At 51.8% G+C, this 9,796-nt stretch overlaps 2 protein-coding genes and 1 pseudogene across 3 annotated transcripts; 1 reads left to right on the top strand and 2 right to left on the bottom strand.

Moving 5' to 3' along the window:
• Positions 1-294: 294 nt before the first annotated feature.
• Positions 295-2,615, top strand: LOC101757033 (annotated as a pseudogene).
• A 2,600-nt stretch (positions 2,616-5,215) lies between these two features.
• Positions 5,216-6,535, bottom strand: LOC101757429 (basic blue protein). Its single transcript, XM_004965137.3, has 2 exons — positions 6,227-6,535; positions 5,216-6,128 (listed from the first exon to the last, which is right to left on the bottom strand). Exons 1-2 carry the CDS (start codon positions 6,444-6,446, stop codon positions 5,923-5,925), a joined length of 426 nt encoding a protein of 141 aa, XP_004965194.1. The 5' UTR covers positions 6,447-6,535; the 3' UTR covers positions 5,216-5,922.
• A 1,774-nt stretch (positions 6,536-8,309) lies between these two features.
• LOC101757830 (gibberellin-regulated protein 6-like) lies at positions 8,310-9,499 on the bottom strand. 2 transcript variants are annotated; one of them, XM_004965139.4, is made up of 2 exons: positions 9,197-9,499; positions 8,310-9,095 (listed from the first exon to the last, which is right to left on the bottom strand). In XM_004965139.4, the coding sequence occupies exons 1-2, from the start codon at positions 9,260-9,262 to the stop codon at positions 8,814-8,816; spliced, it is 348 nt and encodes a 115-aa protein (XP_004965196.2). In that variant the 5' UTR covers positions 9,263-9,499; the 3' UTR covers positions 8,310-8,813. The 2 variants fall into 2 exon arrangements, with proteins under 2 accessions (XP_004965196.2, XP_004965195.2); XM_004965138.4 differs by having other exon boundaries at positions 8,310-9,098; positions 9,197-9,495.
• Positions 9,500-9,796: the final 297 nt, after the last annotated feature.

A 9,796-nucleotide genomic window follows, 5' to 3' on the forward strand; every position in this document is an offset into this window, starting at 1 on the left:
GGCCGACTCCACGGCGGCGACAAACGGCACAGCCCAGGCGAGCTCGGCTGGCGCGAGTGGCTTGACCTCCACAATTGCAGTAAAGTTTGGAGACCTTTTTACAAAATCATCAAGAAAAATTCCAAGGATTGCGAGTTGATTACGAAAAATTTGAGGGATTTTTTTGCAAAACAACCACGACGGTTGGAAGAACATATTAGGTAGAGAATTGCTATGAGTAGACATGCGCGTGTTCAGTAAGCTCTCCAATCTCTTCTCTAACATATGTATAGACGCGTACGTGTGTATGTGCGCGTGGCATGAGTGTGGTGTTGCGTGCGGTTGTGTGTGTCGTATGTGCGTACCATTTAAAAAACCGCCCTCGTAGCAAGGCCATTCAACTACAAAAAGGCCACGTTCACTTTAGGGAAACGAAAGGCCCATAGGTAAAACGAAAAGGCCCACGAGCGCGTTCCTCGACATATTTGGGTTCTGCGATTTTATTCCGCGTTTGGCGTAGCCTGCGCGGCACCGTTTCAAGCGGCCTGGCCTGCAAGGCCTTGTGGGCTGTTGCGGGAAGACCGCAACCGCCTGCGAGGCCCGCACGGCTGGAGCCTGCAAAGCGCCGCATCGACCGCGCCGCCGCTGCCTGCTCGGCGGTCGGCGCCCTCCGGTGACTGTGCAGCCTGCTCGGCTGCGGCGCCGCCAGATACTGCATCTCCTTCGGCTCATCCAAGGAGTTCCTTCTTCTCCGACGCGTCCCACAAGAAGGGCGACGCCAGGGCCGCCACTGCCAAGTGCCAACAGCACCGCCGCCTCCGGCGAGGAACGCCGATTTTTTTTTGTCAAGGTCGACCTCAGGAACGGGGACGGCTCGAATCCGCCGCCGTCCGTCCCACGTCGGCGAGCATGGGGCGGTGGTCGTCCCCAAAGGACCCCGCCCTGGAAGCGGCGCTCCGGCGCAACCGCCGCTGGGTCGTGAACAACCAGATCAAGCGCCTCCTCCTCCGTTTCCCTTCCCGCACGGCGCCCGTGAGGTGCCTCCAGTCCCGCTTCAAGACGCTCGACCTCATGGTCCGCGCCGCCAACTGGCTCGGCAAGTACCCCTCCTGCTTCGAGTTCTTCTCCGCCGACGCCGGTGGCGGCGAGCTGGAGCCCCACTTCGGCTTCACCAAGCGGATGGCGGCGCTCGTCGACGCCGAGGAGGCCGCAGTCGCGGCCTCCGAGCCGGCCATGGCGGACCGCCTCGCGCGGGTGCTCATGCTCGCCCGCGGCCGCCGCCTCCAGGTCTCAAAGCTCGCCGCGCTGCGGGGCCCGCTCGGGCTCCCCGACGACTACCTCCTCCGCCTCCTCCCCGCCCACACCGACCTTTTCCGCCTCTCCAACCCGTACCCGCACCTCCGCAACGCAGCCGAGCTGGAGCTCATCCGGTGGGCGCCCTCGCTCGCCGTCTCTGCCGTCGAGGCCGCCGCGGCCGTGAGCAACTCCGCCCCGCGGTTCAACTGCTCGTTGCCCGCCTCCTGGGCCAAGTCGCACACCAAGATGGAGGACTTCAACTCCACGCTTTACATCTCGCCCTACTCGGAGGAGTGAGCCGTGCCGTGCACGGACGCCGAGGCCGAGAAGCGAGCGGTGGCCGTGGTGCACGAACTCCTCTCACTCACGCTGTGGAGAAAGATGTCAATTCTGGAGCTGGAGCATTTCAGGAGGGAGTTTGGGCTGCCTGAGGACACGGCAAGGATGCTGCTCCGGTACCCTTGCCTCTTCTACGTGTTGAATAGATACAAGATTCACACGGTGGTGCTGCGCTAGGGTACGAGGGATCGGAGTTGAGGGAGAAGGATCCTGTCGTGGCAGCTAAGGATCGGCTTGGGGAGCTCATGCAGGAGGGGCTGCATGAGTATAATCAACGAAGGCGTGCTGCGAATATTGAGAAGAAGAGGAGGAGAGGGGAGATTGAGGTTAAGAAAGAGGAAGAGAAGGTGGAAGATGAGGAAACAGCTCGGCTAGATAGTGCAGAGAAGAGGGAGGAGAGGAGACGGTTTTACAAGGTGTTGTTCGATGATGGCAATCGGTGATTGTTAGAGGAAGGTGAAGATCATCAGCGTATGATTTGCTTATTGGACCTTGCGCTGTTGAGCACTTTGCTATTTTGCAATGTATGAAATCATTCATTCATGGATGCAATTAGTTTGACAAACTATCTACATCTAAAAATGTCCCCCCTGTGCAGGGAATAGATTTTGTTGACTGCTAATCAGAACGTGTGACTGAAGATCTGCGGTATGCGACAATTTAACCTTGTTGGATCAAGGCAATTACTTTATGGATGCAATAGGATTAGTATTGTCACAGACAGTAAGAGGTTGCAGAACATATTGCTAAGAGAATGTATTAATGGATTGACGATGGTTATGATAAGATTGGGATTTCTATGGGGCTCACAAGTGAGATAACAGTGCAGCCTGAGTTGTTTCCGGGCCATAGAGAATGGTATTCATGAGCTGCAAATGTTGCTGTTGAGGTATGACTGAATGACTGCAAATGAATAATTCAAGACTGGCTGATCTTTCAGCAGAACAATAATTTTACCTTATAAGCTCCACTTTTTTTGCATAGCAAATATTTGAACCTAAGACCCTGAACTTCAGTAAGCAATTGGGTATATGGTAAGCTGCAACTCATCTTGTTTCTTTGCCCTGTGCCATTTTTAGTTTCATTAGGATGATAGTCTTCCAGTTGGGCAATCTCTTGTATTCCTTTGGGGCATTTAAATCCTGAATTACTAGATTCATACAAAATCTCACGCATGTCTATTGTCTCGTCAATCATTTTTATGGGCATCTATAGTTATGAATAATCCCTTGCGTGCCTTATGGGCACTTTAATTATGAGCTATAAGCTTCTGTAGATGATTGAACTTTTTGAGGTCCTCCTTCTTAGCATTGATTTGGTTAGTCAACCATTTATGGTTACACTTCGATGATTTCATATCCTCAAGTGTCTATGTGCTTATGCCAATTTGTTGGTCTGCAGTAAGTCTTTCGGATTGAGTGGTAACATGCCCAATTTGTGTTTATGTCATTGAACATCAGCCTATGTTTTCCTGCTGATGTTGCAATGTGGAAACATTAATAAAGAGTAAAGAAAATAAACCAAACACCATACAAGTTTATGGAAATTTAACAACATTATAGTGTTGTACGAAACTAAGCAAAGATCAGAAGGCTGCCCTTTTTTCCTTATCATTGGAAGACTTGGAAAAGTTAGGGAAACCAATCATCATGCTAAGCAAACTCTTGAACTTTGCTATCCTAGAAGCACATTGATTGCTTTCGTGGTGGCCTCATCCCTTCTACACACCCCACCACCTTGTTGCTACCTTCCCATCCTGCACAAGGAAGGATGAAGATCATGATTCGGTCATTAATGTGTCTTTTGTAAACATTCAAAATTTTCCCTATTTTTCCTTCACTAGGAGGGATACCTTTGGCCATATTGAAGCCGCGCTTCTCGAGCTCTCTGTACTCCTGGCACAGCGCACAGGTGTCGCACCAGAAGTGGACACAGCAGTCCAAGCACGGCGATTCTTGTAGGTTGTATTGCGCCCGCATTGAGGAGCGTTTGCTACAAGTATACACCCACTGGCAACCTATGGACAGTAGCAGAACATACAGGGTCCCGTTCATGCAGCATGCTGCAAATAAGTAGGAGTCAGCCAAGGAGATTGATGGTTTGTATGAATGCACAAAGAGAAGAGAAAGGGTGGAACACCTACATGTGGAGCCTCTGTCCACAACCGCAGCAACACGGCCAAATTTAACGCAGGGGCACCAGCAAGTCAAGCAACCTGCAACATTGGGAAAGAAATGAAATATGGATCATTCTGAATCACGTGCAAGAAGCGTGAGAAGAACGGAGAAGGTATACTGCATACAGGTGCCGACATCTCCGAAGCAGCTGCCGAGTCCAACAGACCACTCCCCTGACATGTTGATAGGTTGAGTAGATTGTGGTTTGTGCTAGATGGTAAAACGAGGTGTCTGGCTGTTTGTTTGAGGCAATGCTGCATTTGATCCTCTGGGGATTATATATAGCGGTAACAACGCGTATTAGTATGATACATTGCAGATAGTATGAACACATTACAAAGTTAATTGCTTTGATGGTCTTTCTCAGAGCAGGGAGTCTTTGTTGTTTTCCTAGCTGTCGCACTGAAATATTGTATGCTGTTTTGTGGTTTTGTAGGTTTGGCCTTGAATTGGTCCTCCTGGAGACCCACGTCTGATTGGCATGTTCTGCCTTGAACCATTCCTTCTGAAATCCCTATGCCGAACCTGTGTTCAGGACTTATCATCATTTTGGAGTTTTCAGTTTGGCGGTAGTTTCTATTCCTTCTTGTTAAGGTTGGATTAATTAGATTGGCTGGATGAAGGGGAAAATAATAGAAGCTTTCCGTGTTGTCTCAATACTAAGAGGAGAGTGCTAGAGAAGAGAATCGCACCATGTGCTTAGCATGCTGGAGAGTCTGATAGTTGTAGTTTTTCGGTTTCTGGGTTCTCGCTGATAAAGTAAAGGATTGCTGCCGTATTCCCCACGGCTGTATATTCAAGACCTGTCGATGCTACCTGAGCAGTTTGTTAGTTTGTTCTGTTTCCTAGTTGCAGAAATGACGCAGTTCGTGAGCGACGAGAGGCCATATCTAATGATTGATGCAATGGATGAAATGGAACCGGTTCAGTTTGAATCGAAACAATTGCAAGGCAGAGTATGTGAATTCCCTTCATTTGGGCTCGATTTCTCTAGCATCTATAAAAATCCGCCCATTCTTGAGTTTTGCTCTTCGTATTTCTTGCTGCAGCCTTTGATGCCTGTTTCTTTTGTTTGCGCTTACCTTTTTTTGTCTTTTCACTAAAAGGCTCGCAAAGTTTTCAGAGAAATTAAGAGTTGTCTCGAAGCATTCTTTCTATATCTTGAGCTCAAATCATTTGAGTCAAATGTCACCATCGGCAACCCTGCAACCTGCGTCCCTAGTTTGGTGCCTGAACTTCACCGCTGCGCGTATTCACATATCGCCGCCAGCTCGCCAGATCGGGTAATGGTCAGCTGGGCCAGGCGGAGCCGCGGAGGCGGCACTGGGCCGCCAGTGGATGTACTGATGGTGGTTAGCCTTGGTGGTCTCAGGGACGGCCAGACACGATCGTGTGAGTGTGACACGAGAAATAACAATCCGAAGTTAGAAGATGAACGGGAGATCGACGTGCGATCTGAAATGATCGGACGTCCTTGGTTACCTGAAAACAAGCTCGTTTTCAGGCAACCGAAGGATAGCATCGCCTTTTTTTATTACTAGACCGATGTGAAGCTAACTCAAATGAACTAAGTTGACCATACGCACACTGAGGTGAGTATGCTCAGTTTGCTCACTCATCTTTGCATAAACATTTTTTTGGAGAAAACGTATGAGACCATCTCTGGGGGCAAGCCTTCCGGGGTACTGAATGGACTGTGACTGTATGTAGAGACTAGGAGGTTAAAAAAAATCCATGTGAACTTGGAAAGTTCTGTTCGACCATTTGTAGAGCTCAAAGTCAACTTCCAAGGATGGCGTCTGGCACGATACACGCTGCGGTGTGACATCTTTCTTTTGCTCTCCACGTGACTCCACCATCGATAACTTAGCCTTGAGATAACGTACGTCCATGATCCAGGCTTGTTGATTAACATTAAGGGCATCAGGGTTTACTCATCGCAGGCATGTTACATGGAGTACGTGCCAATTGAACCCACGCAACTCCAACAACACGCGACCTACACAAAGAGAGAACGTTGCACACGAACGTGCAACGACACGACGGCGACCACCATACCAACAACGTCACAGGCCGGTGGTCGGTGGAGAGCACCCGGCCGGCCCCGGAGCCGCCTGGTCGTTGGTCTCGGTCAGTAGACCTTGACGGCGAGCTTCATGCCGGCTTGGCAGTGGTCCGGCACGCCGCAGATGAAGTAGTGCGTGCCGGCAGGCAGCCGGACGGTGTCGTAGCCACTGCGGTACACGGGGGCGCGGTCCTTGGGCGACACGATGCAGTGGCGGTACCCGCCCTTGCTCACCCACGCCACGTCGTGGAACGTCGAGTTGTACTTGAACACTGCCACAGCGTTTTGCACGGAAGAAAACAACGTCAGTGTAAACAAAAGAAAGAACCAAAAAAATCTACTAGTCGATGGAGATCCTACGACGTATTACCGAGCATGTCGCCGGCGTGGAAGGTCTTGCCGGCGAGCCACTGGCCGTAGTCGACGTTGCGCGTCCACCCGGCAGCGTCGCCCACCAGGTACGTCGCACCCGCCGCCTCCGCGCCCGGGGCGGGCGCCAGGAGCACCGCCGCCGCGCACAGGAGCGCCGCGCCGGCGGCCACCAGAGCGCCGTTGCTGCCGCTTGCACTGCCTCTTCCCCGACCCGCCATTGCTCACCGCGTCAGCGTGCACGCCTTGGGAGAGATCAACTGCTTGGCTTGGTTTGCCCGCTGCCTATAGCTAGACTTGCAGGAAGGGCGCCCCGGCCGCTTGGCCTTTATAGCGCGCGCGCGGCGAGGGCGTCCGTGTACATGGGGTGGGTCAGTGGCGCTGGAACTGCGATGAGTGAACACTGAACACACGCATTATTCACCGCACGTGATCACACGCTGTGGAGTGCAACCCATTCATTGACTAGCGACGAGCGAACTTGTGAACCGGCCAGTGCGTGTGCGAGGAAATACACTCTAGACCTAGTAGAGATTAATGAATGAATCTTCTTTGGATAAAAGATACAGAACAGATCAGCAGAGCATGTGATGGGCACTGCGGCCGCAAGTCTTCGTGTCCAATGTTTGGCGGATTTCACGAATCGCTTGTTTGCTTGCACTCCTGTTGGGCACCGACAGTTCCCTGGCGTGTGCAGTCGATTGCTTGGCTTCCGCAAAGTCAGACTCGTCTGCCGTCACTGTTCGGAGCTCAAGTTGACCGCCCGTAGGCAGCTAGCTCTTGATATGATACACATACACCTCGAGAGCTGCGCGCTGTTCTTGAGAAGACCGGTTCGTCGAAACTGCCAACAAGCTGCCACCTAGCCATCCCAGATCCACGATCCACGGCGCGGCAACAGCGTTGCCGCTGGAGAGGCTCATCAAACAAATGCAACGCGCCACGTTTGCGCCATGTCGACGGGCCCATGTGTTTGGGGTGTGAGATCAGGCGCGTCGTCAATCGTCATGCCTACGCACGCACGCAGCGTTCATAATCATCCCCAAAGTGTTCGGTCAGCTTTGCAGTTCGGGGAGCACTTGCGGTGGAGTCTGGAACTTCCGTTAGCTCAGGGACGCAAGGATTACCGGGTGTCTGCATAGTAGATTAGTAGGCATCAACAAAAGGGATTTGGCTCAGAGCCATGCGCACGCCGAGGAACCAGGAGCGCGTACAATTTTACTGGCAGGATGCATCAACTCTGGGTTTTGTCTGTAAATAGTCTGGACATGACTTTTTAATCTAATTTGGGAGGTAATTGTATATAAAAATGGTAAAGAAACAAAATTTGATTCAAAATAAATAATGGGGGAATTCCGCAGTTGTATTCGTCTCCCTTTCTCATCACGGAAAACAAAAAAAGAAACAACAACCAGCGTCGCCATTTCGTAGGCCCACGTCGCCAAGCCATCACTACTGAGCGCGGGCACTACTAACTCACAGGGTGCACGGCCCAATACTGAAAACAAATAGTATCTTTGGGCCCAACCTGGATCAACAGTCCGGGCCACTCACGCAACATCCGACCGGGGTGGCGGGCGGCCTAGCCGTGTATTTTTATGGGCCATGGCATGTGTAGCCCGTCAGGGAGGACCAACAACGGATGTGAGTGTGGCCCAAGAGTAAACTGGATTGTATCTCCAGGTCCATTATAGGGGCAAGTGGCGAAGACCTGATACCACGGCCCTGATACCCCTTTCGGAAATGACCTCTGGCGAAGCTGGAACTCCGAAACATCTGCCTGAACTCCGAAGATCAGATCTAGATCCATCACACTGAAGACTGAACATTGTCACACTCGAAAAGAAGGGCACTCCAAACACGTACGAGTACGACCATTGCCCATCGAGAGGGAAATGGTTATATATTAGGGTCTTGTTCACCCCAATTCTAACTTTAGCACTATGAAAAAGAAGATTCCTCATCACATCAAACTTGCGGTATGGAGTACTAAATGTAGACAAAATTAAAAATTAATTGCACAGTTTTGTTGTACTTTGCGAGACGAATCTTTTGAGCCTAATTAGTCAATGTTTGGAGAATAATTCACCAATATAAACAAAACGCTACAGTAATTTTGGAACTCCAAAATTAGGCAAATGGCCTACAACTGGCAGTCTACGACTGCAAATAGCAAGGACATCAGTTCTGACTGGCCCCACTAATGGTCTGGGATTTCCATCATTAGGCAACTAGGCCCGGAGGATAATTTTAATTAAGTCCTAGTAATAGAGTAGGACCACTGCTTAAGGAGGGGGATGCACATCAGCACATGGTAGACCCTACCTAGGAATCCTCACTCTTTTTTTTTTTGAAACTTAGGAATCCTCACTCTCCCCGACTTGTTCTTTCTTAATGCCTCACAAATTAACAGTAGCACTAGCGCATGATGCAGCATCCAGATCTGCTTGATAGCATCCCAGATTCAGCAAATGTTGCATCACTAACAACTACTGGGGGAGAAACAGATCACGAACAATGCACGGATCAGTAAGCCGGCCAGCTGCGGGTAGCAATGCCGGCGGGGATCTGAATGATCTCATCCTGATCTAGGGGCACTTGGGCCCTCCTTCCTTGGTCTTCCAGTTGTTGTAGCAGGGGCAGGCGCCCTTGTTGCCGTAGAACCCGGGGGGCACGCAGAGGCAGGTGGCGCAGCACTTGTTGCAGAAGGTGATGCAGGCCTTGTGGTACTGCGTCTGGGAGCACCGCGACGCGCACTTGGACGAGCACTCCCACGGCTTCAGGTTGCCCCTGCCGTAGCCGTTCCCGTTGCCGCTGCCACCGCCGTTGCCGTTGCCGTTGCCTCTGCCATTGCCGCCGGCCTCCACCTCCTGCTGGACAAAACAGAAGACAGAGAATTGAATGAGCACATAGCGCACACGGGAAAACGGCTGGAACTTGAAGGCTGAAAGGATGAGGCCAGTGAGCTTACCACGGGGAAGGCGACGCCGAGGAGCAGAAGCACGAGCATCAGGAAGGAGACGGCCTTGGCAGCCATCGCTACTGCCCTGCCCAGCTTCTTCTCGGCACTTTTCCCTGTGCTAGAGAGGGAGAGGTGAAGCTGTTGAAGAAGGGGCGAGATATTTGGGGAGGAGAAACTGCCCTGCCCGGGCTGAGCTTTTATAGAGCGAGGGGACGGTGGACGGTGGCGGTGGTGGTGGCACCGTAGCACGGCAGCAGGCAGCAGGCAGCCGGGGAGGTGAGGGCAGTTATGGAAGGGAGCGTACCGGCCGCGGCGAGGACAGGCCCGGCATGTGCGGCGCCAGTGGGTGCGCAGACAAAGGCAGAAAGGCTGGCGAGTGGCGACCATGATCCATGCTCGCGCGCTCGGCTTTACTGCCGCCCCCCGCGTGGTTGGGCTCGTGAGCCACCGCGGCACCACCACAGGTCCAGGACCCGTGTCGACCATGAGTCCATTAACTTGGCCAGTTGCCCGCCTAATAACCGAAACGGCAGAAAGGTTTAGGCATTTCTGCTCTTTGTTTACCTGCCCACTTTTGCTATGATTGCCTTCTCTGATCTGATTAGCAGC

The sequence above is a fragment of the Setaria italica genome, chromosome IV, assembly GCF_000263155.2.
Source record: "Setaria italica strain Yugu1 chromosome IV, Setaria_italica_v2.0, whole genome shotgun sequence".
Classification (NCBI taxonomy): domain Eukaryota; kingdom Viridiplantae; phylum Streptophyta; class Magnoliopsida; order Poales; family Poaceae; genus Setaria; species Setaria italica.